The 27,494-nt window shown below is 49.2% G+C and overlaps 1 protein-coding gene across 16 annotated transcripts in view; it reads left to right on the top strand.

Annotated features, from left to right (window-relative positions):
* LOC130889281 (myomegalin-like) overlaps positions 1-26,089 on the top strand; it is a 205,545-nt gene extending 179,456 nt beyond the window's left edge. For 3 of the 16 annotated variants that reach the window (XM_057792871.1, XM_057792878.1, XM_057792867.1), the window contains 18 exons: positions 1,785-2,020; positions 3,533-3,584; positions 4,712-4,935; positions 5,519-5,671; positions 7,654-7,842; positions 10,381-10,632; positions 11,777-11,908; positions 12,494-12,613; positions 14,139-14,328; positions 14,895-15,019; positions 18,418-18,651; positions 19,542-19,658; positions 20,785-21,011; positions 21,820-21,963; positions 22,925-23,063; positions 23,324-23,370; positions 24,191-24,242; positions 25,103-26,089. In XM_057792871.1, coding sequence (XP_057648854.1) covers positions 1,785-2,020; positions 3,533-3,584; positions 4,712-4,935; positions 5,519-5,671; positions 7,654-7,842; positions 10,381-10,632; positions 11,777-11,908; positions 12,494-12,613; positions 14,139-14,328; positions 14,895-15,019; positions 18,418-18,651; positions 19,542-19,658; positions 20,785-21,011; positions 21,820-21,963; positions 22,925-23,063; positions 23,324-23,370; positions 24,191-24,242; positions 25,103-25,245 — 2,776 coding nt within the window. In that variant the 3' untranslated portion in view covers positions 25,246-26,089. The other 13 variants (XM_057792882.1, XM_057792883.1, XM_057792870.1 and 10 more) reach the window with 10 other exon arrangements.
* Positions 26,090-27,494: the final 1,405 nt, after the last annotated feature.

Genomic DNA, 27,494 nt, shown 5'->3' with positions numbered 1-27,494 from the left:
CAGCAACCCTGGCCATTGTAAGAAAGAATGCAGCCAGGGGATAAGAAAGATACTTAGTTAAATAGTGGTTGAGCTGAGGGAAGGCACAGGGACAAGCGGCAACACATGGGTGGTGGTGGCAGATCTCTGGGACATCTTGTCACGGATGTTAAAAAACATGACAGTTAAAGCAGTACAGGTAAAACTCATTTCAGACACCTGACTAGAAATCCCAGCTCTGCAACCTGCAAGCCGGGCAAACTCTTTAGCCTCCCCACATCTATTTGCTCACCTATGAAGGGAAGGTAAGAGAGACTCCATCTCAAGGACAGTTACTGGACGTAATTGAACTATTACACGTGCTTCTAGTATCTGACAGAGATTAAACTCTCGGTGCCATTTTTAATGATCACGATTACCAATACTTTATGCTGAAAATAGTGCGTGAACATACATCCCAGCCTCTGTCCTGATTCTACTGCTAAGTAGCGAGCCAGTCTAAGACAGAGTGACCCAACCACCTCTCGTGGTCCTCTAAGCTGACCCAGTTCAGCTGGCTCTCCCACGTGGCTGCTGTCAGGTGGAATCCGTAGCCAGGATGATCTGAAAGGACCTTTTTTATCCATGCCTCGGCTCCTGGCTTCTCCCTTTCTCCATGTGGCTTTGTCCTTGAGGATGTCTCCTTTGACTTTGGTCTCTCATAGTGTGATAGTCTTTGGCAGTGCTGCTTCATGGGGACCAGCAGTAGAGCTTGCCAGGCAGCTACTCCTCAACTGGGCACCAGGATGCTCCCATTGTGTTATGGAGGTTAGCATGGTCACAGCGTCTTCCAGACTGGGTCATGCAGAGGATAAACCTTTTTCGCTGATGGAGGACTGCCAGAGCTGTGCTGCAGGAGAGCATATGACATGGGAGAACATATGACATGGGAGAGCATATGACATGGGAGAGCATATGACACGGGAGAGCATATGACACAGGAAAGCATATAACATTGGAGAACATATGACACGGGAGAGCATATGACACAGGAGAGCATATGACATGGGAGAACATATGACACGGGAGAGCATATGACATTGGAGAACATATGACATGGGAGAACATGACATGGGAGAGCATATGACATGGGAGAACATATGACACGGGAGAGCATATGACATGGGAGAGCATATGACACGGGAGAGCATATGACATGGGAGAGCATATGACACGGGAGAGCATATGACATGGGAGAACATATGACATGGGAGAGCATATGACACGGGAGAGCATTATGACATGGGAGAACATGACACGGGAGAGCATATGACATGGGAGAACATATGACACGGGAGAGCATATGACATGGGAGAGCATATGACATGGGAGACACTGACTATTATGTTTACAAAAGGCCATCTGCCACAAATCAGAGCATAGAAGAAATTCGTGCATCGGACAGTATTTGATATACAAGATAAAGTCCTATATCTTGTACGCTTAGGATTTAAAATTTCTAAATATTTATAGAGTATCTACTGTGTGTCCACACTATATTGGAGCTGTATGAGATGTAAAATGTGGGATTTTATTTACTCTCACAGAACTTATGGTTTAGTTTTGAATATGATGAACGTTCTAGAAGAGTTGAGAGCAGCGGCCTCCTAAACGTTTTGGTGCCGTAGCTTCTCAGCGTGGATCGTATGATTCCTGAGGCAGGGGGGTGCTTAGGTGTGGTCTCACCGAGGTTTCTCTCAGGAAGCCCCATAACTCAGCACTCACTCTTTCCTCATTCCTCCTCTCCCCTCTCTTTCCTGCACTAGAAAATACGATTCGTTGATCCAGGATCAGGCACGAGAGCTGTCATATCTGCGTCAAAAAATCCGAGAAGGACGGGGTATTTGTTATCTTCTGACCCAACACGCAAAAGATACAGTAAAATCCTTTGAGGAGCTCCTCAGGAGCAACGACATTGACTACTACCTGGGCCAGAGCTTCAGGGAGCAGCTTGCCCAAGGGGGACAGCTGACGGAGAGACTCACCAGCAAACTCAGCACCAGTAAGTTGGCCACTGGCACGGTCCTAGGCTCAGGTAGCTACCAGTCCCCGACAATGGCACATTCTGTCCCAGCACCCAGGGTCCTTCCTGTCTCGAGGGTCATTTCTGAATCAGGACTCCCACGAGCAGCACCAGGCATGGCCATTATAGCCATTACAGCTCCTATAGTACCCAAACTCAAGAGGTCAACGTGGAAAATTAGGAATTTGGGTCCACCTACTGGAAAAGGGACTTGTCATCTCTGATACAAAAGAAGGTTGATATGTAAGAGTTGGTGGTCGCACGGCTGTGTATGTAGAAGCCAGGCTGCCACCGAATGTGGAGGCTGGAATATTACAGAGAAGAGATGGGGAAGGGTCTGGTGACCAGTGAGATAAAACATATTTTAATCTTTAGCCCCAATTTGGACATATAAAGGCATGGTTGTGAGCGCCAGGTCAGGGGTAGCCTCCCTGGCGAGCTTCAGTGAGCTGCCTGCTTGTGTCTCTAAGGATTATCACAGGTGTTAGCCCACGAGTGGAGCCAGGAGACAACCAAGATGTTAATAACAGGGAGCATGGAAGCAGGAGGCCGATTATTGGGGTGCAGGAGGGGTGAGGATAAGTGTGAGCCACGAAGGACTTTATGATCAAAGGATCTCATGTACGTCTGTGGCCATCTCACCATGACTCCTTTGTTTTGTATGGTTAATTTATAATGACAAAAAAGACATAGTCCACGGCTGGGGAAGGAGCTCGGTCAGCAAGTGCTTGCCTTGCAAGCAAGAAGACCTGAGTTCAGTCCCCAGAATCTACATATGCACACCTGCACATGGTAACACACACTTGAAATCATAGCCCTGAGGAGTCAGAGACAGATGGGTCTCCTGGGCATGCTGGCTAGACAGCCTGGCTTAGCTGGTGAGTCCCAGTTCAGTGAGAGACTGTCTCAGAAAACATGGAAGAAAATGGTGGGTTGTTCATCTGAGCAATAATACCAAGGTTATGCCTTTAATCCCAGCACTCGGGAGGTAGAGGCAGGTGGAGCTCTGTGAGTTCAAGGCCAGCCTGGTCTACAAGAGCAAGTTCCAGGAAAGGCTCCAAAGCTACAGAGTAAACCCTGACTCGAAAACCAAAATAATAATAATAATATAATAATAACAATACCAAGGTTGCCCCCTGGCCTCCCCAAGCGTGCACACGTGCACACACATGTACACACACACACCCGCACACACCCGCACACACACATACATAATTTGAGCACTCAAAAATAATCTTCCTGTAGAAAAAGACAAGATCTCCTGAGTAAATTGGGAGCATGGGGACCATGGGAGAGGGTTGAAGGGGAGGGGAGAGGCAGGGAGGGGAGCAGAGAAAAATGAGCTCAATAAGATCAATAAAAAAAGAAAGATAATAATCTTCCTAACTTATGTGTGGCATAATCACTATTCTGTGCCCTAGTGGAACCTGTGTTTTCTATGTACATCTGCGACCTGTTTAACTTGTGTCACTCTCTAAATTTGATTTTCAGAGGATCATAAGAGTGAGAAAGAAGAGGCTGGGCTTGAGCCGCTGGCCCTCAGGTAATTCAGAAGACAGTCTGGTAAAGGAAGCCGGGCAGGGTGGTCCTGAGCGCACAGACCAGGACGGGAAACTGGATGAGATTAGTGCATTTGTTCATTGAACACTTACTGTTTTTTCCAAATTCTTTCTTTTATTTTGATATAATTTTATTGCCACAGTAATGCTTTAGGCATGGTAAGCTAGAAGCAGTCTGACTCATGGATGAGCTATGTGTGTCTCAAGAGTCTTTCCCCTTGCCTACGCCTCATGCCCCATGAACTTCCTGCTAGGCTGGCCTGCCCTGTGCTTTATTGACAGCTAACAGGAAATAAAGTAGTCACTTTATTTCCTTGGAGAAAGAATTCTGTGACAGTATGTAGAGAAAGGGGCAGAGATGGTGTCGGTCCCAGGAAGGCAACAGTTGTAGCCTTAGGGAAACATTCAGCTGGTAATGCTCACGAAGAGACTGACTCAAAGAGACTGACTCGGGGTTATTTGTTGGTCCCAGGAAGGCAACAGTGTTGCCTTAGGGCAAACATTCAGAAGGTCCTGCTCACGGGTCATTTGTGCTCACTGGTTTGAGCTCTTTGCATACTGTTTACACCCAGATCACGTCAGCACTTCTCAGAATATCTGTGGTGAAGGCCGTGGCGTCTGGGGTTCTTTTTGGTCTTGTTTCTCATCTCTCACAGACACATGAGCCAACGAGATGATGCCACTTATCCAACTTTCAGATGTCAAGACAACGTTCGCTCCACATCTTTGGAGACTTCCTTTTAATTTTTATACTTGTCGGAGATGCTAATAGTCCTCAGACTGCCACTGTTTTAGGGACCACCTATTAAGCAGTTGCGCCTTAGAGGTCTGGCTGTGCCTCTGCTGCTGTTGGCACGTGGCCTGGGCACTGTGTGGCTACTGCTGTCTATCCATGTACACCACCCGTACCCAGTCGAGATGTGCTGCTTTCCTATTCTGTACAGAATGGCGCCCGTGGCTGATGTGGGTCTCCCATGGGCTCTAGAGAAGACTAGCTGGTCTGGGTGACCTTGGCACCCGTGGCTGACACCGGTCTCCCATGGGCTCTAGAGAAGACGAGCCGGTCTGGGTGACCTTGGTTTCACCCGTGGCCTGCTTTTCTTTCCACCAGGCTCAGCAGGGAGCTCCAGGAGAAGGAGAAAGTGATTGAAGTCCTACAGGCCAAGCTGGACACCCGGTCCCTCTCACCCCGCAGTAGCCACACCCTCTCCGACTCCCAGCGCTCTGCCAGCAGCACCTCCTTCCTGTCTGACGAGATGGAATCCTGCTCCGACATGGATGTAGCCAGCGAGTACACACACTATGAGGACAAGAAGCCTTCGCCTGGTCACTCAGGTAGCCTCCACTATCGGAGTGGCACCCTCTGTGTCTAGACCGAGAGGAGACCTCGGGATCCAGGCCTTATAGTCCGCTCTGTGTATCAGGCTGAATGGAACACGGCTCCGGGACCAAGTGCCAAGCACAGGTTCCCATGGGGTAAATCCTTGCTCTGTCACTGGCTTTGTAAGTAATTCTACCACTCTGAGTTCTGCCATCATGTACATGATGATGTATAATCCCAAGTGAGAAGCTGGTGGCCCGCCTTTACTGCTCACTGAATCTATCTGAGGGGCCGCCTTCCTTAAGGTAAAACCGCCTCAAGTCCTTGCAGTTTCTGCATAGTGGCTCCTGAGTATCTGTGGGCTTTCACGGATGCTGCCAGGGGGGCAATTTCAGGGTTTCCAGGTTCTCAACTCCCTCTGTCGTCCCAAAGGTGGGTCCCTTACTGAAGGAGAAAATGCATAATGCAAATGACCCTTGTCCTTAGGGCATTTCACAACAGCCAGCCTCTGGCCCTGGTGCTCCAGGATGATATAAGGCCTGGGTTCCCGCTCTCCGTAGTACACCAAACATTTTCTCTCATTCACGGGTTTTGTAGAGTCCATCCATCATTCGAGTCATTCCGCTGTCTTGTCTTCCAAACCATCAGCAGCCAGTGCATCTCAGGGGCTCAAGGTCGAGTCCAGCAACAGCCCCATCAGCTTGCCAACTCCCCAGAATCTCCCCAAGGATGCCAACCAGGCCCATCCAGGTATGCAACGGCCAGTGGGGCAGTAGATCCAGCTCTCCCAGCAGCCGACTTGGTTTTCCTCCAGGGATAAGGGTAGAAACTGGTAGAAGCCTAAATCCGTTCCATTCTAGGCAAATCGGGAGGCTAGTCTCATTCACCATCTGTATGTGATTTTTAAAAATTAGAAAACAAGAAATCTGCAATAAGCCTTGATCTATGAACTGGTTTTGACTAGTAGTCGACTAACCCTTTTTTAATAAGTATCTTCATTTCTTTCTCTAACTCATCCTGGGGAAAACAGGCACACATTTTTATAGGATTACAGTAGCCAAAGAACAGAAGGAAACTCACATCTGTTAATCCCATTCATGCTGCCTACTTATCTGGTACAATGCCTTTTCGCATAGGTGGTACAGCTAACGCCATAGCTAAGAGCTGTTTCTTTTGTATTGCCGTCGGTGGATTTATGATGGGTTGGGAGTCCCGGGTACGGACATGGCGCATGTCCTGGAGACAATGAGGGGGGGCACTAGCTTTCATGTCTCAGCATAGCTGGAAGTAGTTCATTGATCACTCACAGTTCTGCTTCCGAGACGGCAGAGAAAGGTCAGTCCCCACTCCCCGCCTTTCTCTATGGCTGGCTACCTCCATGGAGTGTGTGATGAGGTCTGATTCCCCCAGAGCACAGTCCTATTTTATGCCCCCTTCACCCTTCCCAATCGTTCTCCCACCCGAGCCTGGACTCTGTGGTTCTGGTTCTGAGCGAGCAGCAGCTGGACTGAGATCACGGAGGATGGGCTACTCCACCCAGAGTATCGATAATCTACCTAACGCTTTCAGCTCAAAGAGAGCCTGAGGTCAGGGGTTTTAACATCACAGCGCCTTCCTAAATGATGTCTGGACTGGGACTCTAGGCAGTTTGTATGTCTGCAGTATCACTCCGAAACAGCATCAGCACTGTGGGACCAATGATGCATTGTAGATGTAGCCGTGTCTTCCACATAAGACCTCCTCTTTAGGATAGTATTGATTTCTGCCCTTTTCCTCACTGGAAAAAAGGAACAGATTAAAACACTAGACTTTCATAGTGTTTCTAAAGATTTGGCTACACGTGGACTACATGGATCACGGAGGAAAAGACTTTTTAATTAAACTTCTGGGTTCTACTCAAAGAGTTTATCATTCTACCACTATGCACTAAGACAGTCTGTGTGTATGGAGGTGGTGGTGCACACTTCCAACCCAGCCCTTGGGGCTGGTATGCACTGTATAGTAAGATCCTGTCAAAGGAGGGGGAGGAAAGAAAATGCAAGATAGGAGGTGGAGCCTTTTAAGAAGGGGCTGGGAAAAGGAAGGAAGAAAAACAAGACAGTACCCTCCTGGGAATATACGATCAAAGTATATCACATATACGTTTCAAAATGCCTCAATGAAGCCCATTTTATTAGCTTCTAAGCTAATGAAAATATTAAATATTATTCTCAGACAGGTTTGTAAGCTATCATCTCAGCCATGCCACCTTGGCTGTTTCTCATCTTGTGAATGAACACATTGCTTTGGTGGGAACAAGCTTCAGAAATCCAGAGTCCCACACTGTACCTACTAGTAATACCTGGTCTAGCCTGCCGCCCTCAGGATGATGCTAACACAGTCACAAAAGGAGTTCCGGATGAGTCGATGGTCTTTTCTCAGAGAGAGGGGCTGGGGCTGGTACACGCTATGACCAGCATCCCGGGGCCTTTGAGGAAATAAGCATAGTCATCCTGACTTGCTCTGGAGCCAGTTGCCTCCGGATTAAGCAGAGGCTATAAATACAGGCAAGCCTGGCAAAGACACCTGCCAGGCTGCTTCTCAGGAATAACACTTGGCCTTGCTTACCACGTTAAGTGCTGGCCACATGACAGACCCCCATCTGATCAGGAAACGATCTGTCTCCCCTGTTTCTTCTCTTACTTTTTTTTTCTCTAATAATGTCTCCTTTCTCCCTAACTCTTTATTTCTAGGCTTTCATTTTAACTGCATACCTAAGCCGGCTAGCCTTTCCCAGACACCAATGCGCTCAGCTCCACCCAGCTTCCTGCCTTTCAGGCCCTCTGGCCCTCCCCTTCTCGGTTGCTGTGAGGCACCGGTGGTGTCCTTGGCCGAGGCTCAACAGGAGCTGCAGATGCTGCAGAAGCAGCTAGGAGAAAGAAGTGAGCACTGCTGCCTTGGTGTGCTGATGCGTGGCGGCCCACACAGTGTTGCTCTGCATGGCTTTGGCTGGATGGGGGTGAAGGGAAAACTAGGCACACGTCCCAGGTGGCAGATGGAGGGGAAGCATGCTCGCTTCTTGTATGAAATGCGGCTGCTGTTGTCCCTGGGGTGTGTCCCATCAGCTACAGGAGGGATTCAGACACTTTCAACCTGGTGCTCACGGACAGAGTTAGGCACAACACAGTCTGGCAGCCTGAACCCCTGGAAGTCCGGGAAATGCTTAATGGCAGGCAGGATAAAGCAGTTAGGCTTTGCCCTGGCAGGGTGGCCCGTGCATAGACAGCTTTGTGGGGTCATTGCATATCTTGCTGCAGACTGCTCTAAATGACGTTCAATCCCCAATATCATCAGCTTGGAATACAAAGAATGATGTTGAGATTCAGAAGCAGAGCAGGGTAGAGCCCCCTTATGGTTCAAGTTCATTCTCCCTCCCCCCCCAAAACATGAAACGGGACACGTAGATGGATAGAGCCGTAACCACCGGCCGTGACAAACAGCTGTTGTGAATTCTGTCCTCTGGTTAAGCGCATGTGACTGCAGAGCTCGCAGAAAGGGTCTGTTGTGTTTGCACTGGATGCCTAGTTGTAAGAGTTTATGCACGGAATCACTTTAGGTGTAGGAAAACAGAAGTGCTTTGTAGTAATGATTTCTAAAGACAACTGGGATGGGTTTGAAATTTTCCCTGAAGTCATATTCTATGCCTGCAAGAGAACTTGAATGAGCCAGAGATTAACAAAGATTCTCCACACCTAGAGAATTGACTGACCACAGATGAGAGCCAAGAGTTTCTATCTATAAAGGCCCTAAGGGCATTTGGATCAGGGCCCCTGCTCCTGCTTCTTTTTAATCAACCCTGAAAATGGATAATTTATCTAGTGTGCCAAGTCTGTGGGCTCTGAAATCTAAGGGTAAACCTTTGAGCATCAGTACAGGGCTCACCTAGCATGACTGTGGTCTTGCCGGAGCCTCACAAGAGCCCTGTGCAGGGCACCGAGTTAGAGCAGGCAGCTAACACTCCAGGACACTGCCCCGTGGAAGGCATGGACTGGGAACCTGCACTCTGATCCTGGTCCCCCCAGACCTTTGTACTAGGGTGCAGTTGCCCTGCTGCCTGAGCTGTGGGTTGGACCCAGTGGAAACACTCTGGTAATTTTCCACACTTATTCTCTTTAGAGACCCACGGATGGGCTAGGACTTAGGACCTAAAACAGTTCCATCAACAATTATGACACCAGCAAACATGCCCCATGTCAAAATGGCATGGCATTCGTTGGCTTCCATTTCCTTCCCTCTGTCCTTTTCCTTTTGTCTTTTCATGGTTGTCAACAGATCTTCATTAAAGAATAGGAGACTCCTGTGCATAAAACGTTGTGTGTGTGTGTGTCTACATTTCCTCGGGCGATTCTCGCATGTAGCCCAATCTGAGAAGCAGTTATAACAAAGGATAAAAGCTGGCCAGTGGCCCTTATACTAATCCTCACTCCGAGTCTGAACAGCTTGGAGGAAATGATGGACTCATTTCTTCATCCTTGTTTGCTTAGAGGGAGTTGCCTGTCTATTTGCCCCGTGTTGATAATCATTAGAAGAAACCAACCTACCACATGGTCTAAACTGTGGTCCTATGCTCCTCTTTGCGCCCACTCCCCAATCTAGACTTTAAAAACAAAAGCAGAAATAGAAACTCTGCATTGGGACTTTCCTTTCAGACACTCCCTTAGAGAGGTCAGACACAGGCTGCACAGGACAGGACATCACTGAACCCTTGCCACTGCTTAAGACGCTCAAGGAGACACCTGTGGTCACATAGGGTCTCTGAAAGTATCCTAGGAAAGAAGAGGTCCCAGCATCCTCCTTGGAACATGTTTGTTGATTCTTTAAGGTTGGATGACACACTGTAGTTTTGTCAAATCTTGGGGCGGGGGTGGGGAATTCAAATCACAACTTTCCTTACAGGGTTTTCCCAACCCAAGCAAAGAGTTCTTTAATCTGGAAAAATCTAACTGGATTTTATACCCGTCTCCCTGAAGGAGGCATGCAAAGAGTGACTAACGTTTAGCTCTGGGGATGGCAAATGCAGGCAGACACATACTCCCGTTTGTAGGTGTGACCAGTCAGAGAGCCCACCACATTCTTTACCCCTAACTTTGGAATGACTCCTACTTCCAGAACTTTCCTGAGTTCTATCATGAGGACCTGTCAGTAGGACTCAGAAAAGGAGCCCTGAGCTTTTCCTTTGCATGCCCAAGTGATTTCAGATCTCTCATTATCCTTTGCCTCTTGGCGTCTCACTCTAGGAAACGCAGATGGGGACAGTCAGGCTTAAGGTTTTGAGTTTTCACCGAACTGATACCCTGCGATGAACTGGGTTACCGACATCTCCCATGTCCACCGCTAGTCTCTCTCTTCTCAGTGCTCTCAATGCCCTCACAGTTCTTGGCTTCTGATACCGTTCGTTTCTCCCTTGTGTTTCTGTCCAGGTGTTAGCATGGCTCCTCCTGCCTCCACGGCTACACAGCTGAGCAGCCATCCAGAAGCTAGCTCTTCCCGCTACCTCAACCCCGCTCAGCCCCACTCTCCTACAAGGGGCATCATAGAGCTGGGCAGAATCCCAGAGCCTAGCTACCTGGGTGGCAGCGGCCAGTGGGACTTGATGAGGCCTCAGAAAGGAAGCATCTCTGGGGACCTGTCCTCAGGCTCCTCATTGTATCAGCTTAACTCCAAACCCACAGGTAACACACAGACCCGGGACTTGCTTCTTCAGAAGGGAAATATAGACAGGATACAACTTCTCCATCCCTCAAATATGTCCTGTGCACAAAACCCCATCACACCAAGTGGAGGGGTGTAACTCAGGGGGCAAATAGCACGATGGAGCTTAGTTCCCACAGTAGGAAACTGAATTTCCAAGAGATAACCCAAAGTGAAAGGGTCTGCTTGTAACTGGAGAGAACTTCTTCTGGGTCCTAGAGCCATGCAGGGGACTCCTTATTCCTGCTTAGTAAAAGTGATGCAGGGAAGCCTCAAGCATTGGTCCCTAGCTTGATAGGTAGATTGAGGACATGTGGGGTTTTTTTTAATTTATTCATTTATTGTGTACATAGTGTTCTGCCTCCATGTATTTCTGTACACCAAAAGAGGGCACCAGATCTTACAGATGGTGGTGAGCCATCATGTGGTTGCTAGGAATTGAACTCAGGACCTCTTAACAGCTGATCTATCTCTCCAGTCCCAGGACATGTGGTTTTTACCTTAGGGCTTTTCTTTGGGTGGGAAAGGATGGATTTTGCTGAAAACTGTCAAATCATATATCAGTAAGAGTAAAGGGGCTGAAAGGACAGTAAGACCTTCTCTGTCACCCCCAAACCACACCCAAGAGGTGGGCACACCTTGCCAGGTCAGTTAGGGTTGTCAGTTATTTTGTTATTTTTTAATTTCTTTTTTATATGTGTTGGTGTTTTGCCGTGGGTGTCGGGGCCCCTGGAACCGAAGTTAAGACAGTTGTGGGCAGGAGGGGAGCACAGAAAAATGTAAAGCTCCATAAAAATCAATTTTAAAAAATTAAAATAAAGAAGACAGTTGTGGGCTACCGTGTGGGTGCTGGGGATGGAATCCAGGTCTTCTAGAAGAAGAGTCAGTGCCCTTAACTGCCCCAACTGTCAGTTACTTTCTAAGTGATACATAGCTCCCTTTTTACTGTGGATGGCGGTCTGTGGGCTCTCCTTAGCAAGGGGCCATCCTGTGCTTGAGGAGTTCCCTTCTTCTTAAGCAAAGCTACAAAGGCGACATTAGGGCCAGACTGAACATGCCCTGGCAGAGCTCAGCTACCCTAGCAGCCGGCGTTCTAGTTTCTGCCTTTTCCCGGGATGGTTGCAGGGGCCGACCTGTTGGAAGAGCATCTCGGTGAGATCCGGAACCTACGCCAGCGCCTGGAGGAGTCCATTTGTGTCAACGACCGGCTGCGGGAACAGCTGCAACACAGGCTGAGCTCCACAGCCCGGGAAAGCGGTAGGCGAGGCCCAGCCTCTGTCCCGACTGAGGCGACAGTCCCCAGGCAGAGCTCCACAGCTTTCTAAGCCCTCCAATGCCCTTTCCTTCACCTGGTTGTCACAGTATTGTCGGATGTGTCTGAGTTCAGAGACTGACTTTCTCTGGCCTCTTGTCCCTAATCTCTATGTACCCGACTGGTTCTCTGAGTCCTTGTGACTGGTAAGCAGTAGAGCCAGGCTCATGAAGAGCCACTCCCACCCACTTCACTTAGGAGGCCATTAGTCCCACCTCTGCCCCCACCCCCGCCCCTGCCAATGCTGTCATCTGGAGGTCACCCTTCATATATGCGATTGGCCCTTCCACACAGCAACCTCAGTCAGTGAGGGAGAAGAAGCTTCCTACACAATTGTAATGCCTGCACATGCTAGGTGCACACAAGAATGCATGCTCTGAGAAGGAACACGTACACTCTGTATCAGCCACTGTGCTCAAGTTAATCCCATACCTTGAGGCTCACAGATTTCTGCTGGGTCAGGACAGTGGATTTTGGGGGGAACGGAAAAGCATCTGTTACATGGGACATACGTGTGTTTTCTGGGACAGGCTCCACCTCTCACTTCTACAGTCAAAGCCCGGAGTCCATGCCTCAACTGTACAATGAAAACAGAGCCCTAAGGGAAGAAAACCAAAGCCTGCAGGCTCAGCTCAGTCACGCTTCCAGAGGTGGGTTGTGCAAAATCACAAGCTACAGCTCCTCCTAGGTCTGTGAATACCCCGGCCAGGACGATCACCAGCTGGAAAAGCAAAGAGAAGGCTGATGGCACAGCTACCCAGATTTACCAGTCCAAGATTTGCATTACTGATCTGTCTATAAAGGGCTATTTCCTAAGACAGTGGTTCTCAATGTGTGAGTTATGACTCCTTTGGTGGGTCAAACAAGCCTTTCATGAGGGTCATTAAAGACCATCAGAAAACACAGATATTTACATTGTGGTAGCAAAATTACAGCTATAAAGTAGCAACGAAAATAATTTTATGGTTGGAATCACTACAACACGAGGAACTGTATGAAAGGGTTGCAGCATTAGGAAGTTGAGAACCAGTGCCCTAAGAGATCCCAACCCTGGCCCTTAGGCTGCTAGGTTCTGGGACTGAATGGTTCTAGGAAGTCCATGCCTTTTGAAAGCCCGCTACATCCATTCAGCTAGCTGTCTAACCAGCTGTCTTGTCGGTTTGGAATCTGCCCCCTTCCACCTGCTCAACAGATACTGGGATCCACAGCAGAAAACATACGCATCTGTAATCTCTCATGTGCCTCCAGACCAGTACAGCTGTCGGCAGCTGTCTGGGTCCTGTTCTCCATTCCTCGGCCTTCTCATTACCTCCCTCACTTAGGGATGCTCTCCGGTGGTCCTCCTGTCACTCCATGTCCTCTAAAGCTTTTCCAACCCTACTTAATCATCATCTATAAGTGGGCATCATTTCCCATGTGGCCTGGGAGGTAAATTACTTTAGTATTAATTGATCCTATTAAACCAATGTCTGACTAGTAACACATTATTTTTATTTACAAATATCTGTTGAATGGCTATTAAAAGTCTAAGAACAATATATGAAAGTATTAAGTCCAGAATGAAGGAATCCTTATAGAGGCAAAAGGCAAGAAGAGGTATTTCTCCAGTACAAGGAGATTTGAGAGGCAAGGCCCAGAACACAACTAAGGTTGATGGATGAGGGGAGGCAGAGAGATTAACCTTCCAGAGCACGTTGGGAGAGGAGACCAGCCTCACCGCTGAGACATAGTAAGAGATGGATACACTTATTGTCATGAACTAGCCTCAGATGAAGAGTCCCCGTAGATCCTCTTCAAGGATGTCACATGGCCAGAATACCAAATCTCCTAATTTTCAAGATGAGGACAAAAATATATTCTGAAAATCATAAGCAAGAAATCAGTGCTGGTCTTTGATAAGATTGCAGGTAGGGAGTTGAGCAGCTGCTGTGGGTGCCTAGAAAACACTGGCCTTTAGGAACACACTGCCTTCCCTCAGAGCAAGGGCAGGTGTGCTTACACAGAGGGTCAGACACCACTAGGAAAGAGACCCCCACCCCGCAGGATGTGGGGTCCGCTAAGCCAGACTGCCCCCGCCACGGGACTTTTCTTCGCCCGGCCTCACATATATTTGGGGTTTGCCTTTCTGCTGAGCTTTCCTCCATGACGTAACTACCCCTGTGTCCCACTCACTAGGACACTCCCAGGAAGTGGAGCGCCTGCAGGAGGCTCTGCTCACCTCTCAAGCCCAGCTTCAGGAGCTGGAGAGGGAGCTGGAGCAGCAGAAGGCTGAGCGGCAGCAGCTGCTGGAAGACTTGCAGGAGAAGCAGGAAGAGATCTTGCACTTCCGGGAAGAGAGGCTATCCCTCCAGGAAAAGGACTCCAGGTAGGCGGGGCCTTGATAAGGAAGGCCCACTTTCAGTGCAGAAGTGAGATTGACAAAACAGTGGTTTCTTCCTTTGGAAAACCGACTCCCCTTGCTATTACTGCCACACTGGTCACTTAGAGCAAAAGGAAGACTCCACTTTGAGCAAAAAGAATAACTTTTGGCATTCCAAGGTAGAGAGGTGAAGTCCTGTTACGAAGGTTTCGGTCTGTTGGAGACCGGCAGGAGAGAGTATTCCCATGCTTCCTGTTACATACAGGGCATCACTTTCTCCAAATGCTCTAAATTGCTATGCCAGTAGGAGCCCCGTGCCTGCCTGTCAGCATGGAAAACACTGTAGAGTCAGCGAGAGACCTGTGAGGTGATTTCACTGCTGCCAGCAAAGGGAGCTGATGCTTGGACTTCAAGCTAATTTGCTTGACCTGCCCCAGACTCTGCTAAGTGAAAGTGCTGGCCAGCCCACTCCACCCCAGAGTTGATACCCCGGGCTAAGATGCCTCAGGCACAGGCTGGCTCACAGCTCATGTCCTCCACAGACTCGGTGAACTCTTGCCTCTCCTTGGCAGGCTGCAGCACAAGCTGGCTTTCCTGCAACAGCAGTGTGAAGAGAAGCAGCAGCTCTCGGCCTCCCTGCAGTCAGAGCTCCAGATCTACGAGTCACTCTACGGAAACCCTAAGACGGGCATGAAAGGTACGAGGACCCTCTGCCTCTTCTCTGCCAAGCCCAAGGGTGGGGGGCTGTTGACAAGAGTGGGCCAAGCCTGGATGCCCTTAAGGACAGACCCCAAGGATCACACTTCACCCACTTAAATAGTCAAAGACAATCTAATAAAGGTAAGATTATAGCATGTTTTTGTTTTAATGAAGTAATGTCCTCAGGCTGTCACCATCTGAAAAGATTTTAAATGTGGTAAAAACATGGCAGCCTGGGCAATGGGCGTCTACCCTCCTCCCTTCCCACAGGGAGAAACTGACTCAAAACCAAAGGAAAAACAATACCTAATGAAATACCACTAACAGGTCTTACATTTCAAGTCTAGGTTTAAATATTAGGTACTTACTGAGCAGTTTTTTCAAGTATGTTTCCCTACTCAGATGGAGAAAGGCCTGAGTTACATTATGTTAATGAGTTATAACAGGTTATAATAGGGCCCACATAATATAAAATGGGCTAATGGAGAAAGGTATAACGAGTTATGTTATAAGCAGATAATCACAGGGCTGACATCAGGTAATATGATCAGCAAAGACAAACACTTAAATCTTCAGCCTTGAAGAAAAGCATCATGGCGAAAGCATGGAACGGGGAAGCCTGACGCTGAGGCTGCTCGTGGTTTTGAAGGCAGGCAAGTTGGTAGAATCTTTTTTATACAAGGACAGTGTAGGGCAAAGGCTGTTGAGAGCCCCACTCACCCTGAAACTGTGGTGGTGTGGATGAGATGTCCATGAGGTGAGGCCACATCTTATATGCAGCTAGTTTGTGGGGTACTTGGCACCATGGGGTGCACAATGAAGGCAGGGGCTCCCTTAGGGAAGGGGTAAGAAGGCACAGAGTCAATGGCACAGACCCCCCGGAGTCAGGTAAGTGGCAAAGCAGACTCATTTATTCAGCATGGGGGAGAGCCTTCTATACCCTCCTCCCAGCACCCAGGCTGAGTTCCCATTGTTGATATTGTGTGCTGGTCAATCATTGGCTAGGCCATTATCAGGACAGGAACTGTTGCTAGGCCCTCAGGCAGACTCCAGGTTGGCTCATCCCTTGGCCTTATAGGCCTTATCTTCCTATAAGGGATCAGGATCACAGTGGTCTGACTTTATCCAAAGAACCTTCCTTTTTCCCTCCTTCACTCCTTCCCTCCTTCCCTCCTTCCCTCCCTCCCTCCCTCCCTCCCTCCTTCCTGTCCTTCCTTCTAGACTGGCCTCAGTCTCACAGAAATCTGCCTGCCTCTGCCTCCTGAGTGCTGGGATTAAAGGTGTGCTCCATCAGCAGCCCAAAACTGAATTTCTTAAAGCTGGATCTAGCGCCTTAATTTGCTGAAGAGAAAATAAATTAGAACTTTGAAGTATAGGGAACTCACTAAATGAATGGCTGAAGTCCAGAGCTGGGGTGCAGTGGGTCCTTCTGCCTGCGGGAGCCCCTTAGTACTAGAGGAGTGTGAAGTCAGGGGGTGGAAAGGGTAAAGATCAAGACCAGGGTTTACTTTCAAGGAAGATAGCTCCATGTTGAAAACAGAGTTTTAGGATGCAGTTTGGAAATAATGACATCTTAAAACTTGCGGGCAAATGGATGGATCTAGAAAACATCATATGGAGTGAGGTAACCCAGACCCAGAAAAACAAATATCATATGTACTCGCTCATAATTGGCTTTTAGACATAAAGCAAAGAAAAACCAGCCTACAAATCACAATCCTAGAGAACCTAGACAACAATGAGGACCCTAAGAGAGACATACATGGATCTAAACTACACAGGATGTAGAAAAAGACAAGATCTCCTGAGTAAATTGGGAGCATGGAAACCACGAGAGAGGGTAGAAGAGGAGGGGAGTGGAAGGGAGGGGAGCAGAGAAAAATATATAGATCAATAAAAGCAATAAAAAATGAAATTTTAAAAAAAGATGTAGTTTGGTGGGACATACTAGAGTTAGGAGACCTTTATCTGGGGAGCCTCATGGATGAATACAGAAACTTTTCTAGGTGAAGAGATAAGGTTCAGTTGAGGAGATAAAGTACCCAAATGCTATGGAAGGGAGAAAGTCATGAGGCCTCAGCCCTGAACAGAGAGCCACAGGCAGCTAAGGAATGCTGAAAGAGGGAGAAAGAGTCTTCCCCAGGGAAGAGCCTGCCAACTGGTTATCCAACATCAAAGGGTCAGCTCTGAAAACATGGACAGATAAGGACAAGTATGGGAGCCAAACAGAGCATGCGTGTGCATGACAACCACCAGGCCGTGAACTGGAGGGGGTGGGTCACACGAGAGGAATTGGAAGGAAGAAAGGGAAGGAGAGAAATGATGTAACTGTATTATAATCTCAAAATTTAAAAATTATTAAAAAAGATACAGTGCTATTGGGAAGATAAAGGGCGGCGAGCGAAGGTTTTTCCAAAAGCAAACGAATTTGGAACCAGGGGAAGAGAAAGTGTAATAGAACCTGTATCTACGAAGCGACTTCATCCTGATCCTCGCCCCCCCCCCCCCCCCCCCGTGCATACAACATACAGTGCGCGTACATCCTCTCCTGCGGTTCTCTTGGTGCACAGGTGTTCCTGAGCTCATTTCAAATCCACTAATGCTCCACAATTCCTGATTTTGAATGTCTGAATCCAGCGAGGTAGCTAAATCATAGGTTCTTCCATGTATTCATTTGATGACAAACATACTCAAAATATTCATTCTCTCTCTGCTTGGATGTTCACATAGCTCATGGCAGAGAGAATTGTGAGCTGTGAGCTAGATGTAGCAGGACAGGTAGTCTTGGTAAAATCCAAAACTAATTCTATCTTGCAACATATAAGTGGCTCTCAGGTCTTCCGGTAAGAAATGTCCAATTCTGAGCTGTTTATTAGCTCTCTTTATTCTTGCATGTGGAAGTACATGTGGTAAGTTACCTTCCATGTGGTAAAGCGTGGATGAGAAGTGTGAAGAAGCTGGACATTCACCTAGGAATTCTGGGCTCAGGTCTAAGGTTCCTGCCTTCCCTTCTCCTGTTGCCAAGAGGCCTATGTGTTCCTGCTTTTCCTCTCTGAATATGGCATTCATCAAATCCCTCCCCCCCCAGTCTTCTCCAGTTCAGTGCTGACCTGCTTTAGAGCCTGCAGGGGACACAAGTATGCTGATTCTCATCTGCCAGTCCAAATGCCCATAGGCATGCTTGACTAATGTGACCCTCAGGGGAATTCCAAGCTCATTACAGACCACCCAGCTCTGCTCCTGGTGCCCTATGAGAATGGTTGTGTCTCACAGACCCGTGGCCAAGCCCCCAAGCCTCCAGTGGGGCCCTTGGCAGGAAGGAATGTCACAGAGAAGCCTTCTATTACATGGAAATCCATGGTCAGTAATGCTAGTCCCCCCACCCCCTTCTTTCAGCTTTCAGCCTAGATTCCTGTTGCCAAGTCCCCGGTGAGTTGAGCTACCTGGTCGCGGAGATACGGGCCCTGAGAGCCCAGTTGGAGCAGATCATCCAAGTGAACAACGGTCTACGACTGCAGCTGGAACAGCAGCTGGATCGTGGTGCTGACAAAGCCACTCTCAGCCCCTCCTCAGTCGGCCAGAATGTCTCCGCTGACATGGAGCCTGCACACACACAGCCTCTCTTTCAAGGTACAAAAGAGAGGGGAGCAGAAGCTCCCTCCCGGGGAGATGTCTGCGGCACAAGGGACCGTCCTGCTGAACTGCTCTGCCCGCTCAGGCGGAGACAGGACATGTTTTCACAGGTCTCATGAGTGACAACCCGGGATTCAGGATCAGGCCCGCCTCCATGTTCCAAGTTTGCTACTTTCAGGTTATCCACTTGGGACAAAATATCTATACTCTCAAATGTTTGACCCTTAGCTTACTCCACTTGAAAATGGGACTGATAAGAAATGGCATGTATGGTTATCTGTAGCATTTAGTAATTGCCAAGGGTCTGGAACAAAAAGAATTGGCTCCTCCTATGTATATAGTGCTTTAGAATTTACCAGGGGTCTTCAAATATACAATTTCACTGAAATAGGGCATTTTACCCATCTCTGTATTTCCCACGAGAAAATGGAGTCCCAAGACATTTAATAGACAAACAAGGGTCACTCGGGCTAGGAGCCAGGATCAGGCGCCTGGGGGCAATCAGGAACAGTGGACTGGACTCTGCTGCGCTAGTGGACAGGATGATAACCAGTCTGCTGACTGGGGAAAGCGCTCTCCCACTGAGCTTCTCTCTCTGCCCTTACTCCATATGTAACATCCATACTATGTACATTTCTGCATAACCATATTCCATTCAAGGCATTGTACTAGATTCTACATGACAATTATATCCAAAATTGGGCTTATAAAATGCCTACCAATCTTTTCAACTAGTAATGACATTCTCTGAACCATACCCTGCTCAGGAGTGCACACGAAATACTTTGTGGCCTATGGGTGCTAGTTTTCTGAGATCATGCGTGTGCCATATGGCTCAGTGTGTAGCATGTGGGCAGACCTGACATGGCGGCTGTTTTGTTTCCTAGGTTCTACTGCTTCCCCTCCAGTCCGGGATGTTGGCTTGAGTTCTCTCACCACGGTCCTCCCCAGCTCCTGTTGCTCCGTTCCTGACTCAGATGCTGCCACCATCACCAGGACAAATGGTAAATACAGCAATGAAAAGACTCAGATGATGATGGAAAGCTATTGATGCAGACAACCCTTGGCTGACTCTCGGGACAGGCAGCCCCTGTGTCTAGAGGTCTGTCTCGGGCTCCTGTGGGTGCACTGTCCTCTGCCTTTCTCTTCCCTGTACTTTCCCTGCCGCTCTGGTTTTCCTTTCTTGTCCCCTCATTGCTCTGTTCTAGTGGGGTTCCTCTGTATCCAGCTGTTTCACTTCCGGGTCATCCTTTACCCAGACACTTGCTCACTGACAGTATTTATTCTGCATGTTTCACCTGGTGAAAATGTCACAGCATCTTTTTTGTTGTTTTGACCAAGTTTCCAGAGAAAAGCGGTGTGAGTGAGAAAGGGGTGCTTCTGGCTCACAGCTGCAGGTTATACCCCCATCATGGCAAGGAAGTTCTGGGTGCTTAGCAGAGCTGGTCACATAGCATCTGGCACCAGAATCAGAGAGCAGTGAACACATGTATGCCAGTGCTTGGCATGCCTTCTCCTGAAGCTGAATGCATCACAGTGGGGGTGGGGAGGGGTGGAAAATGTGAGTCAAATAATCCCAAGCTAACTCCAAAAGATTCCAAGGTTATCCTTTATTGTAAGGGAAAAACTCACGTAACAGGAATGGGGGTCCAACCTCAAGGTATGGAGTGTAGGAACAAGAGAGCGAGAGCTAGGTGGGCAGCAGTTTTCTCTGGGTACCCAAAAAATCATTCCCCAGCCTCTTAAAGGTCATTGGCTGAAGGAGGTTCCCCATCATCCTCCACTTCATCCAGCTCAGGATACCCTGTCTAGGGAATGGTTCAGCTACAACTGTGTCTTCCCACATAAGTTAATGCCATCAAAATGGTATACAGCAGGCATTCCTAGAAGCCCACCTCCCAGACAATTCCAAATTCTGTCTGGTGACAGCACTACCACAGCTCGGATGTGTCTAACAAAGTGACACAAGATTAATTATAACTATGTCAACGTAGATTGCTCTGTGAACTCTACCATCCTGTGTTATTGAAGGCTGATTTGCTTCTTCCCTCTTTCATTGTCCCTTTGGAGTCAAGTGAACTGAAGTTGTTGTTAGGGAAAACAATGGACTCTATTTTGTTTCTTCGTCAGAGCTAGGTTCAGATGACTCTGCAGCAATGAAGGACCCTCCCAAGTTGGAGGGCGATGCTATTGATGGCGCCTTTGCCAACAAACATGGCCGACACGTCATTGGCCACGTGGATGACTACAGTGCTCTACAGCAGCAGATCGGGCAAGGCAAGCTCCTGGTCCAAAAGATACTGTCTCTTGCAAGGCCAGCATGCAACATCCTTGGCCCTGAGGCTCAGGGCACAGAGGTGAGAACCTGACACTCTTAGGGACTCTCTTTGCACAGTCCTTCCTTTCGCGGTTTACATCACCCCGCCACTGGCAAGTGATTTGGGTTTATTCAGCCAGAATCTCTTTCCTGTCTCCCATCTTCACTCTGCCACAGATCAGGGTAACTTGATGCTTTGACTGAGAGCCCCAGAAAACCCTATGTTTTATAATAGGGCACTTGTAAAATGTTGACATGCCATGCACTGTTTTTTAGCAACTTTGGTAGCTTATACAGATTAGGAATGCTGGCATAAAGCCACGCCTAGATAGATTACAGTCAATCCGGTGGACAGGCAGCCACACAAACTCATGTATAGGAAGGGTGTGCACTTAATACCCTGTTCAGAATGAGCACAGGAGGGGAGGCAGCCAGCGAAGCTCTTCGGTGTGCTCAGTTGTTAAGAGGGAGCAGGCACAAGTGGCGATGTTGTTTGAGACACTGGCCACTCGTGGGTGCCTGCATAGGACAGCCTTGTCCATAAGGACCTTCTACCAAAGAGCAAGATGGAGTTTCTTGTTGCTATGCACAAAAGGGTGTGACAGGCACGGTGTGAGGAATGATCGTCTGTAATTGCATTTCAGACAAGCAAGGCACAGTTTCATAGAGGATGGAACACAAGAAGGGTTCCAGGCAGAGACCAGTGTCCTGGAACTGTAGGGTAAAGCCAGGGTAGCAGCAGGCCTGTGTGCTGGGCTCGTTCACACGGGATGCTTGAGCCCTGTGCTGGGAGTGATGGGATGCCCCAGTTCCTGGGAGATCCATGGCTACCTGTCCTCTTTCCCCAGGTACCAGGTAACAAAAGTGTCCGGGAGCTGCGGAGCAGTGCCAGTGCTCTGAGCCACACCCTAGAAGAGTCCGCATCTCTCCTCACCATGTTCTGGAGAGCAGCCTTGCCAAGCTCGCCTGGGCCAGGACTGGTAGGCAAAGAGGTAAGAGGCTGGGTCTTGGTTGGTTGAAACCTGCCTTTTCCATGCCAGTATGGCCCTGCTCCCAACCCCTTCAGCTTCAGATATTTCCAGGTCTTGTACCTTGACGTTTGAGCTGATCAAGAGACCTGTTGACAATATGGCGCTCTTCCTCCACCCCTAAGGTCCGCCTGGCCAAGAGATTATAGACTGTCACCATGAACATGAGAGCCTCTTTTAGCCGTGGTCTGGAGTCTCAGCAGCTTTTAAAGTTTGTGTCTCTGGGTCAGGCCTGGGGAAGCCAGCCACCTCCTGGGGTCTGCTTGTCTCTCTGGCGGGCTGTGGTTGGCAGACTCTTACACGGCGGTATTGCAGCTGCAATAACTGTTCCTGATGTCTGTGGACCCAGATATGCTAATCCAAGGTGCTTTCATGTCTCCACAGTGGCAGACATTTGGAAAGTTTTCCATTGTTCTCTGGCCAGCCCCATCTCTTCAGATAGAATATCCCTGAACCCCTAAGTGTCACTTACAATGAGGAGTTAAGGAAATTCTACAGGACCAAACAGAGTACTTGCTTGCATTTGAGATTTAGTGCTGACCTAGAAAGAGGCTCTCTCTCCAGCAGGCTTTTCCATGCCTCTCTGGTGTCCTGGTCCTCAGCTGTCTCCAGTTGGGGTTTGAGAATTTTGATATTGTTTGTTCGTTTTGCCTTATTTTATTTTTCTCGAGACAGGGTTTCTCTGCATATCTGTGTCCTGGAACTCACTCTGTAGACTAGGCTGGCCTTGAACTCAGGGATCCATCTGCCTCAGCATTGGTATTAAAGGTGTATCTCATCATTGCCTGGCTAAGGTTTGAGGGGTTTTAAAGGAGGGAATTCAATACAAAAAGACTGAGAAAACGGTAGCGTTCTACTCGACCATCGCGAGCATAGCGTGCGTTCAGCCGTAGGGGGATTGTCTGAGTCTATCTCTCCTCCTCAGGGACGGTTGATAGAGAAGGAACTCCTGGATCTGCGAGCCCAAGTGTCCCAACAGGAACAGCTCCTCCAGAGAACTAACGAGCGTCTGAAGACGGCTAAGCAGAAGAAGAAGATCATGGAACAGTACATCGTGAACCACCGTAGGTGTCCCTGAAGGACCCGTGGGGAGGGCTCTTCCAAGACACCCGACCTTGCAGCTGATGAATAGTGACCAGAGGGACTCGGGAATTTTGGGGGGTTGGGGGACACTGGTGAGCAATGGTGGGTACAGAGGGAAGGGGTGTGGCTAGCAACAGACCACACACGCTGAGTGGCAGAGAAAGTGGTTTAGGATGCATGTGCCAAGCGAGTCAGACTCAACTGGTAACTTCCATATTGTGGGGCCGTTTTATGTTTGTAGTGACCAGGACCCATGATGTCTTGAAGAAAGCACGGACTAACTTAGAGGTAAAGGCAACACTGCACCACTTAACCAGAGAGCCTGTCCTTGACCCACCACTCCGGCCAAGTGTCTGTGGGGCCCCTGGCTAGCTCTGATATTCTGAGAGCTTTCTGGTCTGGCGTAGACCATGGCTCCCCAGCAAACCCAACCCTACCTTGCTCCTCAGCCCCTCTGCTTGCCCTCATCTTGTTTCCCTCTCTCCCTTTCACTGAAGCTCTTTGTCCTTTTTATGGGGTGAGGAGGCTGGGAAGCAAAGCACAGGTGACCCCTGAGGGCAGGGACATTTGGAATTTGCCTCGGAGGCCAGTTGTGCACGGCCGGCCCAGTTCCCTAAAAGGCTCTGTGGAAAATAAAAACACCGTAGACAGAACCTTACAAATTGCCTCCCCCCCCCCCCCCCCCCCCCCCCCGCCGCCATGATTGCTGCAAGGTTGGGAGTATCCTTGCCTTTAAAGGTCCCGGATGATCTTGATTTAGTCTCATGGATCTAGAGAGAACTTGAAAATAAAGCCTGCCCACTAAGGGGAACGATGTCTATCCCTGGCAGGTGTTCTCCAGTTACCTCAAATGCGAAGTGCCGGCCCTCCCCCGGGAAGCAGTGTGAGGGAAAACTGTGTGTATATGATGTGGCTTCGAAATCAGAACCTATTCTCTGAATATAGACTTGACACGGCCAGAGAAGCCCAGTCTCTGCCCAGAAAGTTCCTCATTGCGTCTGCCACAGTGTCTGCCCGCACGCAAGGGGGTTGGGCCGTGGTGTAGCTCACTCTTTTGTCTTGGTCTAATTCTTCTCTGCCGACTCCTTTCTTTCCCGAGCCTCTGTAGCACGGCCCTTACAAGATTGCCTCTGTACAGCCATATTCCTGTCCCAGCAAAGGTAACCGACCCAGTGGCCTCTGGCACCACTGGCTCAGCCTGTGGAAGCTCCCCTCTCTAGTTCCTAGGCCCCTGTGGAGTGTCACAGGCCTGGGCCTAACTTAGTCCCAAGGCCTGTCACTAACTGGCTGTGTGGCTTTGGCTGGCCCCTCCTCTGTGAGCCTGCTGCCCCAAGTCTATAATGGTAGACTCTTCTTTTTTCTTTTTTTTTTTTTGTTTGTTTGTGTTTTTGTTTTGTTTTTGTTTTTGTTTTTAGAGACAGGGTTTCTCTGTAGCTTTGGAGCCTATCCTAGAACTAGTTCTTGTAGACCAGGTTGGACTCGAACTTACAGAGATCCGCCTGCCTCTGCCTCCCGAGTGCTGGGATTAAAGGTGTGCACCATCACCACCTGGCTTAGAAATCTTCTTAGATTATCTCTGAGGTCCTGGGGACTGGACCCCCTCTCTGATAACTGGGACACGGACTTACCCAGAGGCCTTCCTGCTGGACCCCTCCCCCTTCTACAGAGGGCTCGTTTTGCGTGTTCGTATCTTGCTCAGCGCTTTTTTTCTTGAGAGATATAAAGACCCCTCTGGTTTCTGTTTGTTTGCTTTGGACCATTTGCTTTGAAGCATGAACTGACTCCTGGGGTCCAGCCACTCAGTCCAGTGGTGGAAGCAGCAGGAATCTGGGAATGTGCAAGGCTTCCTTCTAACCTAGGCCTGAGGAATGTCTCCAGGCCAGCACTCCCCACCCCGTGCTCGCCCTCCTAACCAGCTCTCAGGCTCTTGGTTTCTAGCACATTTGCCCCTCACTCCAGACTCCAGCCGGGTCTGACTGCTCACTCGCTCTGACTAGGTTTGTTTCCCTCTTATCTGCAGGTGAAATCCTTCAGGGCTCGGTCACACACCTCAGCCTTGTGACCCTTGCCTTCCAGGAGCCACACAAGAAGCGAAGCCAGAGGTTCTTAAAGCAGCAGGAAGGGTGGGCCTGCCCCAGTCTTGTGCAGTTGCCTATCTGCTAAGGAATATCTGGTCCCACCCATCCCCTGCTGAAGGTCCAGAAGAGGGCTCAGAGCTGTGTCCACATGGGACAGACAGGAAGGAGAGTGGCATCCTGGCAGCAATGATTATGGTTCGCCAAGGCCCACTGGGCCCAGCACTAAGCAAAACTGATGTAGACTGCATAGAGAGCCTTGCGGCACTGCTTCCAAACAGCCTCGGCAGCATGGCACCTGCCCCGTTGGTTCTTGCCTCAGCATCTGTCCTCAAGACCGCCAACTCAGGGGAACCAGGACCTCGCTGCCCACAAAGGGATGCGTGGTCCCAACACCGAAGCTCCTCAGACAGTTGTAAAAGCACACTCTCGGGCGACAGTGCCCTGCTGGACCCTACTGGGGCTCAGCAAGCTCCCCTCACAAACCTGCTCTTGACCCAGGCCAGACCCGTGGGTCAAGCCAGGTAGTACTTTGGTCTGTACCACCACACCAGAGTCTACATATCAAACGTGGCGACTTGTAGGTGCCCCCTGCTTAGCCTAGCCCCTTCTGTTTCTTATATGATCAAGTTGAATTGGCTCCCTTAAGTGCACTGTCCCTTATAATCCTCAGGGGAATCGGGGACTGGAGGCCGCATGGAGCCTGTCGAATGTCTAGCATACAGCACACCAGTACCTCTTTGAATGGCATGGACGAGGGCTGTTTTGTCCTGAAGGCTGTGTGTCTTTACAGTGCTCGTAGGATGTGGGTGTGTGTATAAATGTATAATATAGATTTATATGTTGCTATGGCCTTGTGTTGCCGGCTGTAATGTGTAGACAGGTGAGAAGACACTCTGCAGTCTTTCTGATGGCTATTAAAGCAAGCCGTGTATAAAGTAATTGTTTTCCTTTGCTTCTTATTTCTGCTCCAGTTCCTAGAATAAGGATATAAGAATATGAAAGACGTGTGCTGCTATCTGGCATCCCCGTGTGTGTGTGTGTGTGTGTGTGTGTGTGTGTGTGTGTTTGTGTCTTATCTCAGGTAGTCTGCCCAAGGCTCCCTGAGTACAAACCCTAGTTCCCCGCAAGGCCCTATTTCTGCTCTGACAAGATGAAAGAAACCATCATGAGCCAGGAAAAACTCGCCCAACTGCAGGACAGCTGTGTCTTGGTAGGGGCGGAAAGATTGCAGAAAGGAAGTGGATCACAGAACGGCCACAGCAGGAGATAAAAACTTCAGTTCTCCTTAGAAGTGAGGGGTGAACAACATCTCTGGTACTGAAGAGGTGAACCTGTTTACGAACCAAGGAGCAGTGACCCATTTTAACAACAGAGGTCAGGTGTCTCTGGCAGCACACATCTGCACACAGTACACACCTGTACACAGCATACACAGTACATACCTTTACACAGCACACACCCACACACAGCACACACCCACACACAGCACACACCTGCACACAGCACATACCTGCACACAGCACACAGTACACACCTGCACACACCTGCATACAGCACACACCTGCACACAGCACACAGCACACACCTGCACACACCTGCACACAGTACACAACTGCACACAGCACACACCTGCACATACCTGCACACAGCACACACCTGCATACAGCACACAGCACACAACGGTACATAGCACACAGCACACAACTGCACACAGCACACAACTGTACACAGCATACACCTGCACACAGTGCACACCTTTACACATCACACAAAGCACACACAGCACACACAGTGCACACCTTTACACAGCACACAGCACACAACTGCACACAGTGCACACCTGCACACGGTGCACAGCAGCACACAATGCACAGCACACACAGCACATACCTGCACACAGTGTACACCTGCACACACCTGTACACAGCGCACACCTGCACACAGCACACAACTGCACACAGCGCACACCTGCACACAGCACACAGCTGCACACAGCACACACCTGCACACAGCGCACACCTACACACCTGCACACAGCACACACCTTCACACAGCTCATACCTGTACACAGCACACAGCACACACCTACACACAGAACACACCTGCACACAGCGCGCACCTGCACACAGCGCGCACCTGCACACAGTACACACCTGCACACAGCACATACCTGCACACAGCGAACACTTGCACACAGCACACACCTGCACACAGCACACACCTGCACTGTTACACACCATTAACACTGAGACAAAGCAGTGATAGACAGACTTCCCAGCATCCTCCACCAGCTTGGAGCAGACCGTCTCCCTAGAGGAAGGAGATGACGAAGTT

The sequence above is a fragment of the Chionomys nivalis genome, chromosome 18 (assembly GCF_950005125.1).
Source record: "Chionomys nivalis chromosome 18, mChiNiv1.1, whole genome shotgun sequence".
Taxonomy (NCBI): domain Eukaryota; kingdom Metazoa; phylum Chordata; class Mammalia; order Rodentia; family Cricetidae; genus Chionomys; species Chionomys nivalis.
The sequence above is the reverse complement of the archived record's forward strand: the minus strand, read 5'-3'. Positions and strand labels throughout refer to the sequence as shown.